At 50.7% G+C, this 22440-nt stretch overlaps 3 protein-coding genes across 8 annotated transcripts in view; 2 read left to right on the forward strand and 1 right to left on the reverse strand.

Annotated features, from left to right (window-relative positions):
- LOC102258028 (integrin beta-7-like) overlaps nucleotides 1–6523 on the forward strand; it is a 17060-nt gene extending 10537 nt beyond the window's left edge. The window contains 12 exon segments of the mRNA XM_014542015.1: nucleotides 8–36; nucleotides 120–290; nucleotides 996–1237; nucleotides 1608–1766; nucleotides 2038–2133; nucleotides 2277–2366; nucleotides 3408–3653; nucleotides 4370–4730; nucleotides 4965–5184; nucleotides 5286–5494; nucleotides 5817–5977; nucleotides 6213–6523. Of these exon segments, the coding sequence (XP_014397501.1) occupies nucleotides 8–36; nucleotides 120–290; nucleotides 996–1237; nucleotides 1608–1766; nucleotides 2038–2133; nucleotides 2277–2366; nucleotides 3408–3653; nucleotides 4370–4730; nucleotides 4965–5184; nucleotides 5286–5494; nucleotides 5817–5977; nucleotides 6213–6290 (2062 nt within the window). The 3' untranslated portion in view covers nucleotides 6291–6523.
- Nucleotides 6524–6970: 447 nt separating this feature from the next.
- On the forward strand, nucleotides 6971–12543 carry LOC102258333 (integrin beta-7; the record flags this gene model as incomplete). The annotated part of the gene is made up of 11 exons (XM_005869274.2): nucleotides 6971–7192; nucleotides 7563–7721; nucleotides 7993–8088; nucleotides 8232–8321; nucleotides 9363–9509; nucleotides 9985–10175; nucleotides 10527–10750; nucleotides 10985–11204; nucleotides 11306–11514; nucleotides 11837–11997; nucleotides 12233–12543. Coding segments are annotated over 11 exons (1797 nt in total), but the record flags the coding sequence as incomplete, so codon positions are not given.
- A 320-nt stretch (nucleotides 12544–12863) lies between these two features.
- On the reverse strand, nucleotides 12864–22251 carry ZNF740 (zinc finger protein 740). Of its 6 annotated transcripts, none has more exons than XM_005869200.2 (8): nucleotides 21925–22251; nucleotides 21488–21806; nucleotides 20774–20898; nucleotides 19018–19167; nucleotides 18583–18672; nucleotides 17536–17659; nucleotides 17035–17153; nucleotides 12865–16084 (listed from the first exon to the last, which is right to left on the reverse strand). In XM_005869200.2, exons 3-8 carry the CDS (start codon nucleotides 20789–20791, stop codon nucleotides 15995–15997), a joined length of 591 nt encoding a protein of 196 aa, XP_005869262.1. In that variant the 5' UTR covers nucleotides 20792–20898; nucleotides 21488–21806; nucleotides 21925–22251; the 3' UTR covers nucleotides 12865–15994. The 6 variants fall into 6 exon arrangements, with proteins under 6 accessions (XP_014397564.1, XP_005869262.1, XP_005869261.1 ...); XM_005869199.2 differs by lacking the exon at nucleotides 20774–20898 and adding an exon at nucleotides 19879–20005 and having other exon boundaries at nucleotides 21925–22250; XM_005869198.2 differs by lacking the exon at nucleotides 20774–20898 and having other exon boundaries at nucleotides 21288–21806.
- Nucleotides 22252–22440: the final 189 nt, after the last annotated feature.

Here is a 22440-nt window from a genome sequence, read left to right on the forward strand (position 1 = left end):
TGGCACCGCAGCGGGTGCGGGTCACGCTGCGTCCCGGTGAGTGAGCTGGGGCAGTGCAGGGGCACAACTCTGGGTGCGGATCTGAACGTGCCCCGCTGACCCCACTGCCCTGTCCCCAGGGGAGCCCCAGCGGCTGCAGGTCCGCTTCCTCCGTGCCGAGGGGTACCCTGTGGACCTGTACTACCTTATGGACCTGAGCTACTCCATGAAGGACGACCTGGAGTTCGTGCGCCAGCTCGGGCACGCCCTGCTGGTGCGACTGCAGGAGGTCACCCAGTCCGTGCGCATCGGTGAGCGAGCGCAGCGCAGCCCCACCACCTGCCAGCCTCTGCCTCGAACTTCAACCGCTGCCTTAGCCTCTGCCAACGTCCTGGACACACAAGGGCCCCACCTGCCCTCTCCCAGGGTTAACAGGCCACAGGTTGCTGACATCTTCCCCCAAAGACACGCATCTTCTAGGTCAGAGCTGGAGGGGATTTAAGAGACTGCCCAGTGGGACCATTCATTTCACAGGGAGTGTCACTGAGGCCCCGAGTCTGGAGAGATGTGTTCAGGCAGCTCCCAGGGCTCAGGCAGTGCCCTGGACCTACCAACTCAGCTACTGCCCTGTGCCTCTGTCTCAGCCGTGTCTCTAAATGCCACTGTCCCTGGTTGCACATCTGTGCTCACCTCTTCTCCGTTCTCAGTCTCCTCCTTTGCCTTATGCTGCTGCTCCACCTTACACTCCACCTTCTTGCTCAGCTTTCAGGAAACCCTTGCCTGACCCCCCATTGTGTCCTCTTCATCTCCTCCCTCCCCCACTTCCCTGAGCTGGTGGATTCAGCCTTTTACCTGGCCAGGTACTGGGTCCCTGCCCTTTAGGAACACCTGGCTCCTCTAGGACCCCCCACCCCCATGGACTCCTCCCTTCCTAGTCCTCAATAGTGGCCCCCGCTTCCTGCTGCCGCTGCCCAGAAACTTCTGGCACAGCTTTCGCCCCTCCTCCCTCCCCCTAGGCTTTGGCTCCTTCGTGGACAAGACGGTACTGCCCTTCGTGAGCACAGTGCCCTCCAAGCTTCGCCATCCCTGCCCCACCCGACTGGAGCACTGCCAGCCCCCCTTCAGCTTTCACCACGTGCTATCCCTGACGGGGGATGCCAAGGCCTTCGAGCGGGAGGTGGGGCGCCAGAGTGTGTCTGGCAACCTGGACTCACCTGAAGGTGGCTTTGATGCCATTCTACAGGCTGCACTCTGCCAGGTAAGAAGGTGGGGCAGGGGTCTGAATCTGAAGGACTGTTGGGGGCCAAGATTGCCACCTATCGTTGTGCAGTACAGTTCCACAGGGTAGCATTTGTATCGTCACCGTAGTTTGCATATTTATTTTGACAATTTCCTAGTAAACTGAAGTAAAATTATCTTGAGGAAGAGGCACGTTTTCTAACTCTCAAGAATGCTTCCACTAGCAGCAACCCTGCCTTAGGGTCTAGGGAAAAGAAGCAGGGAGCTGGGGGCAGGGGTATAGACAAACTGACTCAGAATGAAGCTGGCCAAACCCTTGGCTCACATTGCTGGCTGGGTGGCTCAAGGGCCATGCCCAGGTGCACAGCCTTCCCCCTGCCCCACCCTAGGAGCAGATTGGCTGGAGAAATGTGTCTCGGCTGCTGGTGTTCACTTCAGACGACACGTTCCACACAGCTGGGGATGGAAAGTTGGGTGGCATCTTCATGCCCAGTGATGGGCATTGCCACTTGGACAGCAATGGCCTCTATAGTCGCAGCCCAGAGTTTGTGAGTCCATCTTAGTCCCATGTCCCTCCCCGTCTGAGCCCCACCTCCTCTCTTCCCAGGACCCCCATCCCCCCCAGCTTCATTCTCCTTGCTGGTAACCACCCAGCTGTTTTCCCCAGCAGCTCCACCCGCACTAGCCCCTCCCTCCCTTGCCAAGTCCCCAGGGCTCCTGTAGCTGGTGGAACCCCAGTTCCTGGATTTCCTGGGCTGAGGGTACCTGGAGTGTTAGGAGGACCTGCGGTGCTCACCTTGTCCTCATTCCCTGCTCCAGGATTACCCCTCTGTGGGTCAGGTAGCCCAGGCTCTCTCTGCAGCAAACATCCAGCCCATTTTTGCTGTCACCAGTGCCACACTGCCCGTCTACCAGGTGAGAGCCCTCCCACCCTGAACCTTCCTCAAGTCTCTCAAAGTCCCATTCTTCTCTCCCCCATACGCCCTCCTTCCAGACCCCCTGAAGCCCATTTCTCTGGAGTTGTGACCCACCATTTCCCTCAACTCCTCATAATTCAGGAGCTGAGTAAGCTGATCCCTAAGTCCGCAGTGGGGGAGCTGAGTGAGAACTCCAGCAATGTGGTGCAGCTCATCATGGACGCTTATAATGTGAGGAGCTGAGGGGGGCGGGGGGGATGGTGAGGGCAGACATTGGGGCAAGGTGGGAAAGGCCCTCAAGAGGGGTGGCAGAACTAAGAGGGAATAATTGCTTTTTGGGTAACCCACCACAGCTCCTACCTGCAGCTTGCATAGGGTTGTCTTAATAGTTCATTCACTCAATCAGTCTTACATTCACAAATCTTAAGCGTCTGATTTGTGTAGAGAATGGAGCCCAGCTCTGAGCAAGGAAGGAAAGTAATACTCATTGAGCTTTTATTACATGCCAAGTGCACATATTTTGATTGCTATCCCATTTAACCTCACAAAACCTGCTGCTGGGTAACTATTACCATCCCTATTTTATAGATGGGGGTACAGACACAAGGAGGCTCAGTGACTTACCCAAGATCACTCAGATAAAAGAGAGAAGGGCTGGGATTTGTCCTCTAGTCAGTCTGTACATAAATGATGTAATATCCAGAACCTGCTTTCATTAAGCTTATAAACAATCCAGATATTCTTCACAGGAAACATAGTTTTACAGGTAGGAGGAACCATAACAATTCTTAAGTGTTTCTTGGTTTAGGTCTTATCTTTGTAACTAGACTGTAGGCTTCTTGATGACAGGAACCATTTCCTAAAACCACAGTGAGAAAACCTGAGCTGGTATCAAATTTTCCAGGACGAAGTCTGGGAGAACTGCCCTTTAGACCTTGTATGTACACAGGTTATATGTCCTGTTTGGGGATTTGAGAACACAGCTGCTGCATGTTTACGGTGCCTGGCCAGCCCCTGAGCCCTAGCAAGCCCTGGCTCCCTGGCTCCCTGGCTGCAGCTGCACTGAAGTGCTAGTAGAGGCCCTGGATGCCCCTGTACTCCCCTCGAGGTTCTCACAGGTCCCTCCTCCAGAGATGCCTCCACACTAGGCAGAATGGAAGGAGCCTTGAGGGGGGCTGAGGGCAGGGTTCTGGCAGAATTTGGAATGGCTGGAGAGGGCATGAGGTGGGGTCAGAGTCCACCTTCATGTGGTTACTCATTCTCTTCCCACAGAGTCTGTCATCCACTGTGACCCTCGAACACTCTCCACTCCCTCCGGGGGTCCACATCTCTTATGAATCTCAGTGTGGGGGTCATGAGAAGAGGGCTGGTGAGCCTGGGGACCGGGGCCAGTGCAACCATGTCCGAATCAACCAGACGGTGAGAGCCAGTTGGAATAGGTAGAAGGGGCCCTGGCCAGGTAGCTCAGTTGGTTAGAGCATTGTCCCCAATATGCCAAGGTTGCGGGTTCGATCCCTGGTCAGGGCTCATACAAGAATCAACCAGTGAATGCATAAATAAGTGGAACAACAAACCAATGTTTCTCTCTCTAAAATCAATTTAAAAGAAAAAAAATTTAGCCCTGGCCAGTGTGGTTCAGTTGGTTCGAGTGTCACCTATACACCAAAAGATAGCTGGTTCGATTCCTAGTCAGGGCACAAAGGTTGCAGGTTAGATCCCAGTTGGGGTGTATATGGGAGGCAACATCAATGTTTCTCTCTCCCTCCCTCCCTCCCTTGATCTCTAAAAATCAATAAAAAACATATCCTTAGCGGAGGATTAAAAAATAAATAACAAATATGAACTCTTTGTTAGGCTTGCTTCAAAACACCTGCTTAACAACTAATCCCCATATAAAATGTAATTTTTTCAGTCATGAGAACCACTTTTTAAAAAAAATAATCGAATTTGAGCCTGGCTGGCATGGCTGCGGTTGAGCATCAACCTATGAACTAGGTCAAGGTTTGATTCTGGCCAGGGCATATGCCCAGGTTGTGGGCTTGATCCCCAGTGTGGGCACACGGGAGGCAGATCAATGTCTGATTCTCTCTCATCACTGATGTTTCTCTCTCTCTTAAATTAATAAAAACATAAACTTCTAAAAACTGTCCATCAACGGGGGAAGAGTTAAATGTAAAAAAGACATCCAGCTTGGCTGGTGTGGCTGCGTGATTGAGCACCAACCTCCAAACCAGGAGATCATGTTTCAATTCCCAGTTGGGGCACATGTCTGGTTGCCGGCTTGTGCAGGAGGCAGAGTATCCTGGGAAAGACAGGTAAAGGAATGACCGAACTCTCGGACCCACCTCTCTCCCTTTCTTTCCCCTCCCAGCTGTGACCCAGGCCGCCTGGGTCGACTCTGTGAGTGCTCTGAGTCTGAGCTGTCCTCCCCAGATCTGGAATCTGGGTGCCGGGGCCCCAATGGGACAGGGCCCCTGTGCAGCGGGAAGGGACGATGCCAGTGTGGACACTGCAGCTGCAGCGGACAGAGCTCTGGGCGCCTGTGCGAGTGTGACGATGCCAGCTGTGAGCGACACGAGGGCGTCCTCTGTGGAGGTACCTGGGGACCTGTGGGAGAAGGGAGGGTTCAGAGTGGCTCTCCCAAGGGTATTTAGGCTCTGGGACCTTTAAGGCACTAAGGGCAAGTACAGAGATTCTGGTGTACGAGTTGGGGCACACATCTGGCATACTGAGAGGGGACTGGATGCACGGGAACAGGTCAGCTCTAGGCTGTGATGTCCATTGTGTGTGTGGAACATGTTTGTCACCCTGTGCGTGACTCTGCTCCAGGCTTTGGCCTCTGCCAATGTGGAGTGTGTCACTGTCACGCCAACCGCACGGGCAGAGCGTGTGAGTGCAGTGGGGACATGGATGGCTGCGTCGGTCCTGAGGGAAGGCTCTGCAGTGGGCATGGACATTGCAAATGCAACCGCTGCCAGTGCTTGGACGGCTACTACGGTGCCCTATGTGATCAGTGCCCAGGCTGCAAGACACCATGCGAGAGACACAGGTGAGGCCTCAGGCCTGGCATTTGGGACCCCTGCCTGCTTTCCTCCATGTGGTGTGGGTGACAACTGCCCAGTCAGTAACTTACTGGCGTCTATTGGACAGGGACTGTGCAGAGTGTGGGGCCTTTGGGACTGGTGTCCTGGCCACCAATTGCAGCATGGCTTGTGCCCATACCAACGTGACTCTGGCTCTGGCCCCTGTGCTGGATGATGGCTGGTGCAAAGAGAGGACCCTGGACAACCAGCTGTTCTTCTTCCTGGTGGAGGAGGAAGCCGGAGGCAGGGTCGTGCTGAGAGTGAGACCCCAAGAGAGTAAGTGGACAGGGATGCCTTGGACATGCCAAATGGAGCCGTGAAGGTTGATGGGTGGGGCCTCAGAACTCAGGTTGAGGAGGTAAAGACAGAGGACCCAGACTAGGGATTGAAGCAGAGCTGAGAATCCAGGCAAAAGTGGCGGTAATGGATCAAGTGGAGGCTAAAAAACTGGGCACTGAACATAAACCTGCTGAGTTCCCTTTGTTTTCAATGACAGGGACGGCCGGGGAGGTTGGATGGGGCTGCACACACACTGGGCAACTGTTGCTCAATCTCTGTGTTCCGCCCGCCCAGAGGTCTTTCTGTTTCACCCCCACAGAGGGAGCAGACCACACCCAGGCCATTGTGCTAGGCTGTGTGGGGGGCATTGTGGCAGTGGGACTGGTGCTGGTCCTGGCTTACCGGCTCTCCGTGGAAATCTATGACCGCCGAGAATACAAGCGCTTTGAGAAGGAGCGGCAGCAGCCCAACTGGAAGCAGGTGAGACTGCCTCCTAGTCCGCTGGGCTGGTTTTCACTTGCTTTCCTGGGTTAGGTCCTCTGCCCCAGCTGTCTCATTCCACCCTCAGCCCTGACCCCCGACCCCCCCACACCTAGGTGTTTGTGGCCTGTCCACAGGCTTTTAGGGTCCGGCTCAAGTTCTAGGTCGGCCCTTAGAATTAGCTAAAGGAGAAGTCCTGGGACTTTTCCTCATCATTTCCAACTTCTTCCCCCAGGACAGAAATCCTCTCTACAAAAGCGCTGTCACGACCATCATTAACCCCCGCTTTCAAGCTCCAGAAAGTCCTCTCTGAAGAGGGTAGGGCTACTCACTCCAGAGTTCTTCTTGCTGGGGGGATGGTGGGAATTGGGGCTCTGGGTCTATCAGGCAGCAGCCTGCTGGGGGACTAATCACCGCCTACTGTACTTGGACACCCCAGAGGCCGGCCTCCTGCCGCACCCTTGCTTCCCCACCCCTCAAGAAGTGGGGGTTGCCCCATCCACAAATACAATAAAGAATCTTCAGATTACAGATCACTTTAACAAACACTGTGTATGCTGGTATCCAACCTCATTCTGTCTTGTTCAGCAGGGTTTTTTTCTCTTAATCAGAATTAATACATATATACGTATTTTAGATACCTCGGTTTCAATTCTACTTGTTGCTTGCCTGTGGAGAAGGGGAGTTTTAAAGTGGCGGTTTATAGGGTACTAGAAATTGCAGGATGGTTATATTTGGGGGGAAAAAGGAGATCATGTTGGCCCCAGTGAAAAAAATTCCCCACAAGATATTCTTTTCAAAGATGAGATAGTATGTAAAAAAGCCCCATTTTCTTTTTATTTAAATATCCTAAATATATCACGAAGGAACATACACTGCACTTTAATGGTAAAAAGATACAAGTTTATAACATCTTATAAAAACTACCATTTAAAAGTGATCTTGTTCATTTGATATTCCCCACCCCCCATAGCAAAATAAGTATATTAAAAAAAAACGGTACTGCCCTTCGTGAGCACAGTGCCCTCCAAGCTTCGCCATCCCTGCCCCACCCGACTGGAGCACTGCCAGCCCCCCTTCAGCTTTCACCACGTGCTATCCCTGACGGGGGATGCCAAGGCCTTCGAGCGGGAGGTGGGGCGCCAGAGTGTGTCTGGCAACCTGGACTCACCTGAAGGTGGCTTTGATGCCATTCTACAGGCTGCACTCTGCCAGGTAAGAAGGTGGGGCAGGGGTCTGAATCTGAAGGACTGTTGGGGGCCAAGATTGCCACCTATCGTTGTGCAGTACAGTTCCACAGGGTAGCATTTGTATCGTCACCGTAGTTTGCATATTTATTTTGACAATTTCCTAGTAAACTGAAGTAAAATTATCTTGAGGAAGAGGCACGTTTTCTAACTCTCAAGAATGCTTCCACTAGCAGCAACCCTGCCTTAGGGTCTAGGGAAAAGAAGCAGGGAGCCGGGGGCAGGGGTATAGACAAACTGACTCAGAATGAAGCTGGCCAAACCCTTGGCTCACATTGCTGGCTGGGTGGCTCAAGGGCCATGCCCAGGTGCACAGCCTTCCCCCTGCCCCACCCTAGGAGCAGATTGGCTGGAGAAATGTGTCTCGGCTGCTGGTGTTCACTTCAGACGACACGTTCCACACAGCTGGGGATGGAAAGTTGGGTGGCATCTTCATGCCCAGTGATGGGCATTGCCACTTGGACAGCAATGGCCTCTATAGTCGCAGCCCAGAGTTTGTGAGTCCATCTTAGTCCCATGTCCCTCCCCGTCTGAGCCCCACCTCCTCTCTTCCCAGGACCCCCATCCCCCCCAGCTTCATTCTCCTTGCTGGTAACCACCCAGCTGTTTTCCCCAGCAGCTCCACCCGCACTAGCCCCTCCCTCCCTTGCCAAGTCCCCAGGGCTCCTGTAGCTGGTGGAACCCCAGTTCCTGGATTTCCTGGGCTGAGGGTACCTGGAGTGTTAGGAGGACCTGCGGTGCTCACCTTGTCCCCATTCCCTGCTCCAGGACTACCCCTCTGTGGGTCAGGTAGCCCAGGCTCTCTCTGCAGCAAACATCCAGCCCATTTTTGCTGTCACCAGTGCCACACTGCCCGTCTACCAGGTGAGAGCCCTCCCACCCTGAACCTTCCTCAAGTCTCTCAAAGTCCCATTCTTCTCTCCCCCATATGCCCTCCTTCCAGACCCCCTGAAGCCCATTTCTCTGGAGTTGTGACCCACCATTTCCCTCAACTCCTCATAATTCAGGAGCTGAGTAAGCTGATCCCTAAGTCCGCAGTGGGGGAGCTGAGTGAGAACTCCAGCAATGTGGTGCAGCTCATCATGGACGCTTATAATGTGAGGAGCTGAGGGGGGCGGGGGGGATGGTGAGGGCAGACATTGGGGCAAGGTGGGAAAGGCCCTCAAGAGGGGTGGCAGAACTAAGAGGGAATAATTGCTTTTTGGGTAACCCACCACAGCTCCTACCTGCAGCTTGCATAGGGTTGTCTTAATAGTTCATTCACTCAATCAGTCTTACATTCACAAATCTTAAGCGTCTGATTTGTGTAGAGAATGGAGCCCAGCTCTGAGCAAGGAAGGAAAGTAATACTCATTGAGCTTTTATTACATGCCAAGTGCACATATTTTGATTGCTATCCCATTTAACCTCACAAAACCTGCTGCTGGGTAACTATTACCATCCCTATTTTATAGATGGGGGTACAGACACAAGGAGGCTCAGTGACTTACCCAAGATCACTCAGATAAAAGAGAGAAGGGCTGGGATTTGTCCTCTAGTCAGTCTGTACATAAATGATGTAATATCCAGAACCTGCTTTCATTAAGCTTATAAACAATCCAGATATTCTTCACAGGAAACATAGTTTTACAGGTAGGAGGAACCATAACAATTCTTAAGTGTTTCTTGGTTTAGGTCTTATCTTTGTAACTAGACTGTAGGCTTCTTGATGACAGGAACCATTTCCTAAAACCACAGTGAGAAAACCTGAGCTGGTATCAAATTTTCCAGGACGAAGTCTGGGAGAACTGCCCTTTAGACCTTGTATGTACACAGGTTATATGTCCTGTTTGGGGATTTGAGAACACAGCTGCTGCATGTTTACGGTGCCTGGCCAGCCCCTGAGCCCTAGCAAGCCCTGGCTCCCTGGCTCCCTGGCTGCAGCTGCACTGAAGTGCTAGTAGAGGCCCTGGATGCCCCTGTACTCCCCTCGAGGTTCTCACAGGTCCCTCCTCCAGAGATGCCTCCAGACTAGGCAGAATGGAAGGAGCCTTGAGGGGGGCTGAGGGCAGGGTTCTGGCAGAATTTGGAATGGCTGGAGAGGGCATGAGGTGGGGTCAGAGTCCACCTTCATGTGGTTACTCATTCTCTTCCCACAGAGTCTGTCATCCACTGTGACCCTCGAACACTCTCCACTCCCTCCGGGGGTCCACATCTCTTATGAATCTCAGTGTGGGGGTCATGAGAAGAGGGCTGGTGAGCCTGGGGACCGGGGCCAGTGCAACCATGTCCGAATCAACCAGACGGTGAGAGCCAGTTGGAATAGGTAGAAGGGGCCCTGGCCAGGTAGCTCAGTTGGTTAGAGCATTGTCCCCAATATGCCAAGGTTGCGGGTTCGATCCCTGGTCAGGGCTCATACAAGAATCAACCAGTGAATGCATAAATAAGTGGAACAACAAACCAATGTTTCTCTCTCTAAAATCAATTTAAAAGCAGAATGAAGGAAGTGGGGGTGAGAGTGGGAAATTGAGGCAGGAAGGATAAGATGGGGGCAGGCACAGAGAACAATGCAAGAACTTGAGGTAGTTCTCCACCCACCCTTTCTGAAGGGGTTTAATGATTAGCTTCAAGCATGTTGCTAGGAGATGGGTGTTAGCATTGACTGTCCCTTAATTTACTAAGGAGTAGGGTTCTGGATGATCCATAGGTTTGGGGTGTGTGCCCATGTGCACAGGGGTGCATGTATGAGTTTAGTCTGATTTCTGCCCATTCTGCCCTCAGGTGAATTTTTTGGTTACTTTCCAAGCTACCCGCTGCCTCCCAGGGCCCCATTTTCTGAAGTTCCGAGCTCTTGGCTTCTCAGAGGAGCTGACTGTGGAGTTGCACACACTGTGCGATTGCAACTGCAATGACACCCAGCTCCCAGCGCCCCACTGCAGTGACCACGGGCACCTACAATGCGGGGTGTGCAGGTGAGGGCCTCTAGCTTCCCTCCACCTATGTAGCTCCTCACAGATACAGCCCCTGTACTCCTCCTCCTTTGCCTTCTATTCTTCCACTGGCATCTCTAGACAAGTTTTTCCTACACATCCCTAGACTGCACCCTGATTTTTCTCTCCTGAAGCTTCCCAGAATGCTGAGACCCTCCCCTCCACCAGGACACTCTGCTCCTCCACTCCTTGGTACTTTACTATATTCCACATCCCTTCAGCCACCATCTAAACTCTTGTGAGACCTTGGGTCTAGAGTATCCTGGGAAAGACAGGTAAAGGAATGACCGAACTCTCGGACCCACCTCTCTCTCCCTTTCTTTCCCCTCCCAGCTGTGACCCAGGCCGCCTGGGTCGACTCTGTGAGTGCTCTGAGTCTGAGCTGTCCTCCCCAGATCTGGAATCTGGGTGCCGGGGCCCCAATGGGACAGGGCCCCTGTGCAGCGGGAAGGGACGATGCCAGTGTGGACACTGCAGCTGCAGCGGACAGAGCTCTGGGCGCCTGTGCGAGTGTGACGATGCCAGCTGTGAGCGACACGAGGGCGTCCTCTGTGGAGGTACCTGGGGACCTGTGGGAGAAGGGAGGGTTCAGAGTGGCTCTCCCAAGGGTATTTAGGCTCTGGGACCTTTAAGGCACTAAGGGCAAGTACAGAGATTCTGGTGTACGAGTTGGGGCACACATCTGGCATACTGAGAGGGGACTGGATGCACGGGAACAGGTCAGCTCTAGGCTGTGATGTCCATTGTGTGTGTGGAACATGTTTGTCACCCTGTGCGTGACTCTGCTCCAGGCTTTGGCCTCTGCCAATGTGGAGTGTGTCACTGTCACGCCAACCGCACGGGCAGAGCGTGTGAGTGCAGTGGGGACATGGATGGCTGCGTCGGTCCTGAGGGAAGGCTCTGCAGTGGGCATGGACATTGCAAATGCAACCGCTGCCAGTGCTTGGACGGCTACTACGGTGCCCTATGTGATCAGTGCCCAGGCTGCAAGACACCATGCGAGAGACACAGGTGAGGCCTCAGGCCTGGCATTTGGGACCCCTGCCTGCTTTCCTCCATGTGGTGTGGGTGACAACTGCCCAGTCAGTAACTTACTGGTGTCTATTGGACAGGGACTGTGCAGAGTGTGGGGCCTTTGGGACTGGTGTCCTGGCCACCAATTGCAGCATGGCTTGTGCCCATACCAACGTGACTCTGGCTCTGGCCCCTGTGCTGGATGATGGCTGGTGCAAAGAGAGGACCCTGGACAACCAGCTGTTCTTCTTCCTGGTGGAGGAGGAAGCCGGAGGCAGGGTCGTGCTGAGAGTGAGACCCCAAGAGAGTAAGTGGACAGGGATGCCTTGGACATGCCAAATGGAGCCGTGAAGGTTGATGGGTGGGGCCTCAGAACTCAGGTTGAGGAGGTAAAGACAGAGGACCCAGACTAGGGATTGAAGCAGAGCTGAGAATCCAGGCAAAAGTGGCGGTAATGGATCAAGTGGAGGCTAAAAAACTGGGCACTGAACATAAACCTGCTGAGTTCCCTTTGTTTTCAATGACAGGGACGGCCGGGGAGGTTGGATGGGGCTGCACACACACTGGGCAACTGTTGCTCAATCTCTGTGTTCCGCCCGCCCAGAGGTCTTTCTGTTTCACCCCCACAGAGGGAGCAGACCACACCCAGGCCATTGTGCTAGGCTGTGTGGGGGGCATTGTGGCAGTGGGACTGGTGCTGGTCCTGGCTTACCGGCTCTCCGTGGAAATCTATGACCGCCGAGAATACAAGCGCTTTGAGAAGGAGCGGCAGCAGCCCAACTGGAAGCAGGTGAGACTGCCTCCTAGTCCGCTGGGCTGGTTTTCACTTGCTTTCCTGGGTTAGGTCCTCTGCCCCAGCTGTCTCATTCCACCCTCAGCCCTGACCCCCGACCCCCCCACACCTAGGTGTTTGTGGCCTGTCCACAGGCTTTTAGGGTCCGGCTCAAGTTCTAGGTCGGCCCTTAGAATTAGCTAAAGGAGAAGTCCTGGGACTTTTCCTCATCATTTCCAACTTCTTCCCCCAGGACAGAAATCCTCTCTACAAAAGCGCTGTCACGACCATCATTAACCCCCGCTTTCAAGCTCCAGAAAGTCCTCTCTGAAGAGGGTAGGGCTACTCACTCCAGAGTTCTTCTTGCTGGGGGGATGGTGGGAATTGGGGCTCTGGGTCTATCAGGCAGCAGCCTGCTGGGGGACTAATCACCGCCTACTGTACTTGGACACCCCAGAGGCCGGCCTCCTGCCGCACCCTTGCTTCCCCACCCCTCAAGAAGTGGGGGTTGCCCCATCCACAAATACAATAAAGAATCTTCAGATTACAGATCACTTTAACAAACACTGTGTATGCTGGTATCCAACCTCATTCTGTCTTGTTCAGCAGGGTTTTTTTCTCTTAATCAGAATTAATACAAATATACGTATTTTAGATACCTCGGTTTCAATTCTACTTGTTGCTTGCCTGTGGAGAAGGGGAGTTTTAAAGTGGCGGTTTATAGGGTACTAGAAATTGCAGGATGGTTATATTTGGGGGGAAAAAGGAGATCATGTTGGCCCCAGTGAAAAGAATTCCCCACAAGATATTCTTTTCAAAGATGAGATAGTATGTAAAAAAGCCCCATTTTCTTTTTATTTAAATATCCTAAATATATCACGAAGGAACATACACTGCACTTTAATGGTAAAAAGATACAAGTTTATAACATCTTATAAAAACTACCATTTAAAAGTGATCTTGTTCATTTGATATTCCCCACCCCCCATAGCAAAATAAGTATATTAAAAAAAAAAAGAGAGAGAGAGAGAGAGAGAAAGAGAGAGAGAGGGTGGGTGGTGAGGCAGGTAGGAGGGATTAAGATAAAAGCCCCAGAGCTACAGCAGAGGCAGAGTCTGAGGAGAGGGTTACTAGTATAAGTCGTGGCGGGACTCTGTGTCTCTTAACCCTCCGATGTCAAGCCGTGGGGCACAATCAGTAGCTAAGTGATGACAAGAGGCTGTTGGGGGTGGACGGAAAAGACTTGGGGTGCTGGGAAGGGCAGGGCTGGTAGGGCCTGGTATAGCAGTTCACCCAGGAACCGGGGCTACTCTTTCCCGGGTCCAATTCCACAGCCTGGTCTCTGAGAGCCTGCCCTATCTCCCTTTCCCTTCACTCCAAACACACCTGAGGCATCTTTCCAGTGCTAGACCCCATCCCAGCAAACAAAGGGTGGGGTGTTGGGCCCAGGAGCCTTTGCGGCGGTCTTAGTCTATGGTTTCCCTGGGGTATAAGTGGGGCTCCTGCACCCGCCCCCCCATGGGCGCTAAATCACTTTCACCTCTTTGCTTCCCTCTCCTTATACATCCATGGCCCCAGAACATCAGCACCTGGACAACCAAACTAACCCCCTGCTCCTGGGTCTCCCCCACACCCAGGCGTTGGCAGGGGTGGTTCTGGTATGGCTCTACAAATCCACTTAATTTCCCTTCTCCCACTCTCTCAGGCAGGAATGTGAGGCCTGTCGGGGCCAGGCACATCCTGACCTAAACACACATTCACACACATAGGGGCATGGATCACTCACGTGCTTCTCTCCACACCCACCCACCCCAACCCACAACCCAGTGGCAGGGAGCGAGGCCTCCCATTTTCAAAAGCGCTCTTGGGAGGACAATTTTCTAAACGTATCCTCCTTCCCAGAACATATTCCCAGAGGCGGACAATAGACAAATTCCAGCCTGAGCAGAGCACTCTCCCAGGAAGGGGCTGGCTCACATGCAGAAAAATGCCCTAACAGGGGCCACAGGGTGATTCTGACACAACCCCTGGGAGTGCCAGCCTAAAGCACAGGGTGGCACACACATTCCCCAAGGTCTCCCCAAAGGATCTCAGATGCTCTCAGGAAAAACCTAAAAGGTGTCATGCCCCTTTCCTCTTTCCCTGAGATCCTCACACCTCAGAGGTACAGAGGGCTGCCCCACTCCCCCATGCTCTCTTCCAGAATAGGTAACAGCCAGGAGTATGTTGCTGCTGTCCCCTACACTTTCTGGGAAAGAACTCACATTTCCTAGAGGCCATAGGATCCCCACTGACAGCTTGGTCAGGTTCATCAAGTCTCCATGATTACTCCTCATTCCACAGGTCAGGGCAGGCCACAGAACACAGGCCACAAACCCCAGGCCTTCCATAAGGATCCTTTCCTTAGCAGGAAGAGGGCTTTTTATTTCACTTTAGAAAATTCACGTTCACAAGCTCCTGGCATAAGTTAGAAACATCTAACCCCCACTCTGTTGAATCAATCTAAAAACAAAAACAAAACAAAAACACCTCCAAAACAAAGCCCTCCTGTTCCCTAAATTTGAGTTTCTCAGTTCCTGCTGGAACCTTACACACCCTCAGGTTTGGGGCGGGGGAGGCTGTTTCATGCTCATCCTCCCCTGCGCAGAGGCCAGAGAAGAGCCTGGCTCAATAATATGCCGACTCCAAGCACACAAACACCAACACTCACACACACACTCCCCAGATCATTTTTTTGAGGGTGGATAGGATGATGGTTTTGGGAGCAGAGAGAAGCAAAGAGTATGGTTAAGAATAAAACCTACATTAGGTTTCATCCTCAGTCCTTTCTCTGCAGCTCTTCTACTCCCCCCAATTCTTTGTTGGGTAGGGATGGCCATCAAGAAGGAAGCCAAGATCTTGTTCTTTGGGACCAAAGGCCAGACCCCTATCTCCTCTACCTGAATACAGTGATAGGACTTGGGCAGAGAGAACAGCTCACACTGCTCAACTGTCATGTCAAGGGACACCTAATTCCTGTTTCCTGAACAGGTGTTACTCAACTTAGGACTAGTCTTGGGTGGTTCCAAAGAGGGCACAAGGAGGAAGAACTACTTTGATATCCATGACTCCCTGGCTCAACACCCCTGTTTGGCTTAGGAATCAATGGCAGCGAGGTAGCCACAAACTATTTCCAAGGTCAACTGCCCAAAGAGAGAAGGAAAGGGCTTCATGAGCCACTGTCACCCAAGTTTCCTCCAAAAGGCACTTAGGCTGACCCCATTAGGTACCAGTGTGGCATGGTTCATTACAACATCCATGGGCACAACTCTTACTCTTCCCCGGAGGAAATAACAGGTACCTGTCCACTCTTCTTGGATCCAGCCCTCGTCTGCTCCTCCTACTGTTCTTCCTTTTGTCCCTACAGTGTATAAGGAAGCCAAAGTAAGCTCAGCTGCCATCCCTGATCCTATTCTCCTTCAAACAGGAGGTAAGGGGCAGGGCTGTGGAACACTGAGGATCAATTGCAACTAAAAACTCAATTCTGGAGGGCTGGACCACCCATCGTCCCTGTGGCCATGGTTCTATACCTCCAGATTACCTGTATCCACAGTGTACCTGCTGAAATTGCTTTTGGATAAACAAAAATAAGAACAGGACAAACAAATAAACAAATCCCTCTCCCAATCTTTTTCATTTCAGCTGCCAGTTGGAGTCCAAGGTTGTGGGAGCCACATTTCAGTCTTGGTCCTGTACCTTGAGTCCCCCACCTATGACCTCAGCCAAGGGTCCAGGGACTAGCTTTCCTGCCCAGGAATGCTGTAGGAACTTCCCCGAGATACTCATAGTCTCAGATTATTTACAGAGCTGAGGCTCTGGGGCTGTTGTCCCCTGATGCACTCTTCTGGTCTCCTAGGTCCACTCCTCCAGGAGGGGACAGGTACACACGGGGTGGTGGTGGGACCGTCAGACCAGAGGAGGGTGCGTTCTTCGGTAGATTCTTCTCATCACTCCCACCACCCAGGGCCCCTTGCGCCTATAGAGAAAACTGCCCGTCGGAAGTCTTGGACTGGCACCCTTGGCACATCCGTTTGTGTCTGAGTAATCGATCTGTCCGAGAAAAACACTGAGAAGAAAGGGAGGGTTAAGTGCCTGAGAGGAGGAACTCAGATACCTGTTGGCTAGACCTGTCTTCCCCACACAGGAGGCATATAACCAATTTTATGTTGCCTCAGAACGTACACAGATGGCATGAATGCATAGTGGTTAAGAACAAATAAATTGAGAAGTCTGAATCTTGGCTCTGCCACTAAGTAGCTGTGTGACTCTGGGCAAGTTACCTAACAGTTGACAATCTGCAGATCTATCTGAAAAATGGGGCTAAAAGTACCTACTCAGACTGTGGCTCCTTCATTCATCAAAGTTTTATTGAGTCTCAATCTCAAGGCAGGTACAGTTCTTGGGGCTGCAGATATAGAGTGGAGAACCAGAGGGACAAAATCTCTGCCTCATGGAGCTTTCATTCTAGTGTTCTGAAGACTCAGTGTAAGAGCATGGAGCAAAGCTTGAGACATAGTGAAGCATCCAGGAGGTGTTATCATTTATCTCTTGTCCTTTGTTTTGATCCTGGCTCTTACATTCTCATCAGATCAGATACTGACTCTCATCGCGGAGATTACATTTCTTCTTCCAGCTCTGAAGTTTGACTGAATTCTGACTCTGCCCTTGACCTGCTGTGTCCTTGGGAAGCTTAACCTCTTTCAGTCTGTTTTCCCCCATGTGAAATGAGGACAACAAATTATGGAACGAATGTAAGAATAATCTATGTCAAGGATGCTCTCATAGTGCCTGGCATAGATTAAGACCTTAAGAAATGCTATTATTATTATAATTTTTTATTACAATTATTCTAATGGCCCCTCCCCATGAGCAGTTGCGTAAGGCCAGGGAAATACACCTCACCCTGAGGTACTGACTTGATCATGGCCCTTTGTCGGGCTGGGAGTGGGGGCTGGCCCGCGTTCTTTGGGAAGGAAAAGTTTCTGTGGAGGGTGGATGGAAGACATGTGAGCTTACCTGATGACACCGTTCACACTGGTAGGGCTTTTCACCACTGTGCACACGCTTGTGACGCTCCAAGTGGTACTTCTGAATGAAGCGCATATCACATACATCACACTCAAATGGCTTCTCACCTGGCCCAGATGGAGAGAGAAGTTAATATCAGGAGGTATGCATGGCAGGGACCTCGTTCTAGGTATTTTCCCAGAAATTTTAACTTTTAGCAATGTGCAGACACCTAATGGGGAAGGGTCCACAAAGCTGTTGGTCTCAGTGACACTAGATACAGAGTCATGCAATCTCTATCTCATTCATTTACCTTCTTCCTTTACTTCTAATACCCTTTAAAGTAAACCCAACAAAAAAAATAACATAAAATAAACCTTATCTCTCTCTCTCTCTCTCTCTCTCTCTCTCTCACACACACACACACACACACACACACACACACACACACACACACACACACCAAACTATCGACTGTTCTCCTCTCCTTGAATCTGAGAAAAGACTTACCGGTATGAATAAGGATGTGCCTCTTGAGGTGGTAACTGCTCCGAAAGGCTCCAAAGCAGTGTTCACAAACAAAATTTTTGGGAATCTTTACTTGAAAAGAACCATTTTGTTCCACTACTACAACCTGTGGGCAACAATCAGACACGTCGTAAGGCTCTCTCTCTGTCCCCTTCTTGCCCCCATTCTACTCAGGGTCTATTTCCAGCTGCTGGACAAAGTAACCCCTCTGATGCTGCCATCTCCTGTATCCCCTACAGTTCAGAGATCCTCCAAGAAAGGAGGGGGGTGGCTAAGCTACCTGCCTTGTCAAACTCAATATACATATTTTTTAAATCCTCACCTGAGAATATTTTTCCATTGATTTTAAAAAATATATATATCCCTATTAATTTCAGAGAGGAAGGGAGAGGGAAAGAGAAATAGAAACATCAATTTTGAGAGAGAGTCATTGATCGGCTGCCTCCTGCACGCCCCCTACTGGGGATTGAGCCCACAACCTGGGCATGCGCCCCCTAACCAGAATTGAACCCGGGACCCCTCAGTCCGCAGGTCAACACTCTATTCACTGTGCCAAACCAGCTAGGGCTCCATTGATTTTTAGAGAGAGTGGAAGGAGAGGGAAAGAGAGAGAGAAATATTGACATGAAAGAAACATTGATTGGTTGCCTCCTGCACGAGCCCTGACCAGGGCCCAGGCTGGGGAGGAGCCTGCAATCGAACCTGGGATCCTTTGGTCGTCAGGCCGTCGTTCTATCTGCTGAGCCAAACCAGCTAGGCAAACTCAATATTTTTAATGGGACCCGAGGCGTAGTCTGCCTGTCCTTTCACAGAGGATCTCATGCTTGCTTCTCTAACCTTCCTTCCCTTACCAAGGATGTTCTGCAGAAGGTAGAGATGAACTACCAAAGTGGTCTCTGGATGAAATTAGGGTGACACAATCATTGGCTATGAGGGACCAAAACATCTAGGGAAAGCTCCAGGTTGAGCCATAGAAGAAAGATTACCCCATTACCAAACTACCAGTTTGTGGATAACCCCATTACCTGCCTTTTTAACAGTCTTTTTTGAATGAGAGGCCTCAGCCAAGCTGTCTTCATCTTTGCGGCTCCGGGACTTATCGCTGTCTTTTCGGTGGCCCTTCGAACACAAATCAAATCTAAACTCACAGTCCATCTCAGAACCCAAGACAGAAGACCAAATGCTACTTTTAGGCAACTTGTAAATGAGAGTAAACCACCTGCCCAAAGGTTAAGAGAAAGTACTCATCCATTTCTTCCCCAAGTATTCTGGTTTTAAGGGGATGTAGGTATAGAAAAGACCCTTCTTTGTTCTCTAAAAAACCCATATTCATTCATTTCCCAACTGGATCCCCTTACCCCACTTCCTTAAACAGAAGCACTGAGGAATCAAAGCTTGGCATCTCCTGGCAGAGAGCTTGGGCCACCCGACCCCCAGGTGCCACAATGGATTCCAGCTCTGTACCTGACTGGAGCACCTCAGCACATCAGGGCTACCTGCCCGCTCTCCGTTCTCGGCCTGCTTGCTGGCAATCTGGCTCAGCATCATCTTCTTGCTGGCTGCAGTGGGAACCAAACTCACACCTGCTAGGCCTTCACAAGCCAGGAGACTTGCCTAAGTTGAAAGGAGATGAGGTATCAGGTCACCTGGCAGGGCAGAAACAGGCTGCCATCCTCCACAGAACTACCTTTTACTCCTACCTATGAACAAACTGCTCTACGGACGAAACTCTGCTTCCTTCAAGAGTCCTCCCTAACTCATCTCACCAGGAATTAGTTACTTATTTTGTCATCCATCATTTAGATATAATAATCAAGTATTATTGACACTTTTATCATTAGCACTGTGCTAGGTACAGTGTGGGTCTACAGGTTACTTTGAAGTGTTTCTAGGTCTTGGGAGTGGGCATGAGTCTGTCCTGCTGACCCATTGAAATGGGAGATTTCTAGAGGAACTTCCTCCTTCTCTCAATAGCACTCAGCTTTACAGACCCCACTAGCGCCAAGTATATATTCTATCAGGTTCCACAAATGTTTATCGGTAAAATTAGGTAATTTCTCTCCTTAGATTTTAAATCCCCTAAGTGTATCAATTATAACAGACATAAAAATTAAACAACTTGGAAGGATTTGGGAGCTGAATGTACAATTTCTGTTCACACACTACCTGGCCATTTATATGTGTGCATACCCGTATTTTTTCACATTCCTTGCTCGACATATAGTTTAAAATTACATAAGGAATGTTTAAGAAAATGTCCTCTTTCCACTGTTACATTCTTTAAATTGACTGTTTAGCCAGCACTAGAGACTATACTTTTCTTACTGAAGGAACTTTTAAGTAGTAGTTGGTCAGCAAACTTCCACAAGTGATTTATAAAGAAATTCCTTTTAGATGATCAGTATATCCTGGAACCCCTTCTTTCACCTTCAAAGACTTTGGACTAAAGGATCTGGAGGTAAAAAAAAAAAAACAACATGCAACAACTTAGCCTTGCTGTTTGCATTATATAATCTTGGGCAAATTACTCCACCTCTTTAAGCCTAAGTTTCCTTAAATGGAAAATATTTATCATAGTATCTACCTTCACAGGGTTAAGAATTAAACTAGGATGTAAAATGCTCAGCTGTGCCCCGTACAAAGTTAGTGAAAGGCAGTCTTCTCAGAACGAGAGCGAACATGATGCCGTGAAAGGGGTTGCAAACAGACAAAGGAAGAAACTAAAGGGCTCCTATTCTGCATGGAAAGGAGGAAGCTATGCATGCAGCTGGAAGAAAGCCAATTATACTGCAATCAGGCTGTCATCCTGGTGAGACTGGTAGGGGAGGGTCCCTGGAAGAAAGCTGAGAGAGGCTCTAGAGATCCCTGCACATAGCTTTCCTACCCAGACGATGAAAATATACCAACAATAGCCTATCAGGTCATCCTCTCTCTCCAATCCACCCTGTATCCCCACAATGGCAATTACCTTCTAAATACACTGATGTCACTCTATTTAACATTCTTCAGAGTTCCCACTCTTTATAAAGTCTAATTCCTGAGCAAGGCATAAAAGACCCTTGGGTTACACTCTGCTTAATTCTCCAGGAAACAACTCCCTCACCCCAATTTTTCCATCCATTTCTCTCTATCCTACCCCCCCAACCACTCCCCATTTAAAGCCTTTTTTCAACTTAGCAAACTATCTCCATACCCCCAACCTCATCACATCATCCCATACCTCTAAGTCTCTGCCCATGAAGTTCTCCTTGTCTGAATGCCCTGTTCTGATTATTTAGCAAAATCCTATGCATCCTTCAAGATTCATCTTCTTTTTCCATCCAGGCAGAGGTATCATTCTCTCTTCTGCAGTACACATATCTCAATTATTGCACATTCCTTCAATCAACAGATTCACTGAATCTCTACTATTAGCCACTATGCAAGGTAGTGTGAACATAAAGATAAATAACAGATTGTCTCTCCGTCTCCCCCCCACCCCACCACACCTAGCCTAGAAGCTTGCTGGGGACTCTGACGTCTTATTCATTTTTGTATCCCCAGCACAATGCCTTGCATATAACAAGAGCTCAATAAATTCCTGTTGAAAAAAAACAAACAAACAACACACAAAGGAAGCATTCACAAGACTGTTTACTCCCTCGCGCCCCTCAGCACTTCATGTACCAAGTGTAAACTGAGTACCTGTTGCTTTGCAAAGGTCCCATCAGTGCCTGTGATGCAGTATAGCCTACCTCCTTCATTTGACTGGAAACTCCCTGAAGGCAGGGGCTGTGGCCTGTCTCCTTTCCTTCCTCTAGATCTCCCCCTGGTGCTTAATACAGAGCTTGGCTCACTGGGTTGGTCAGTATGTTGACTAAGGCAGCATTTAAGAGTGAAACTGCAAACACGCTTCCCAGTTATCTTGAAGGAGGAGGACTCTAGAGCTTTTTACCTGAGCCATGCCGAGTTCTCAATGCAACCCCAAAGTTCTGGGTTTTCTTGATCCACCTTCCCTTAAGACACTGTTGTTGGAAGAACTGTCACCAAATCACTGTGACAACTCCTTCGTGTCCCTTCAGTCCTGCTGCCATATTGAACTGCCTTTGTCGTCAAATAAAACTTAGTGTCCTCCAAATGGAAGAGAGGTGTTTCAAGAATTCCTGGGCTCTGCCTGGCTCCTGCCTATTGTCTGAGGAAAAGGAGTGTGCCAGTCTTGATGTTCCAACTGAATTTTCTCGACGAAGTTCGCGATCTGTTTCAGAAACCTGAAACTAGAAAGGGAGATGGGGCTGTTAGGTGCAACATCCTCAGGCTATCCAACCCGTAGTGACCTGAACTGTGTGTGTGTGTGTGTGTGTGTGTGTGTGCGCGCGCGCGCGCCAGAGTTACCTTTCTTTCTAGACCGAGAAGAAACTGGTCTCTTGGGAAGGGGGGAGGGGACAGTCAAGAAGAGCAAAAGTAACCGGGGTCCCTTGTGGAGGAACCGCAACTGGCCAAACACTCGCATTTGCGACCCGAGGAATGGAAGAAGGGAGCGGAGGCCCTGAAGGGGCTTTTGTGCGGAGTGGGCCATCCGCGAAGCTCTGTTAAGGTGGCCAGATCTGCGGTGGAGAGAAACTCAGGGGCTGCCACTGGGCACTTGGGTGCAGGAGGCAGAAACCAGACTGGCAGCGTGCACCCGGCCCGGGCCACGCGCGCGCCTTCTCCGAATCCGCCCGAAGGTGCAGAAACTCACTGCGGAGGTGGAAGGCAGGCATGCGAGGACTCGCGCTGCGCTTTCCTCCCTCTCTCCCTCCAGCCAGCCAGCCGGGGAGCCTAGCGACGGGATAGACACGCACAGCGCCAAGGAGCCTGCAAGGTGCGTGCTCGCGCCCGCGTTCCCTCCAAGCAAGCCCCCCTTTCTTG

The sequence above is a fragment of the Myotis brandtii genome, unplaced genomic scaffold (assembly GCF_000412655.1).
Source record: "Myotis brandtii unplaced genomic scaffold, ASM41265v1 scaffold29, whole genome shotgun sequence".
In the NCBI taxonomy this organism is placed as follows: domain Eukaryota; kingdom Metazoa; phylum Chordata; class Mammalia; order Chiroptera; family Vespertilionidae; genus Myotis; species Myotis brandtii.

Excerpts from the sequence above, each read along its gene's own strand:
- ZNF740 (XM_005869200.2), bottom strand. Across the intron at positions 18,673-19,017 it reads TGCTGAGGTGCTCCAGTCAG|GGCCACCGAAAAGACAGCGA; the intron begins GTACAGAGCTGG and ends TTGTGTTCGAAG. Across the intron at positions 16,085-17,034 it reads AGTGTGAACGGTGTCATCAG|TGTTTTTCTCGGACAGATCG; the intron begins GTAAGCTCACAT and ends CTTTCTTCTCAG.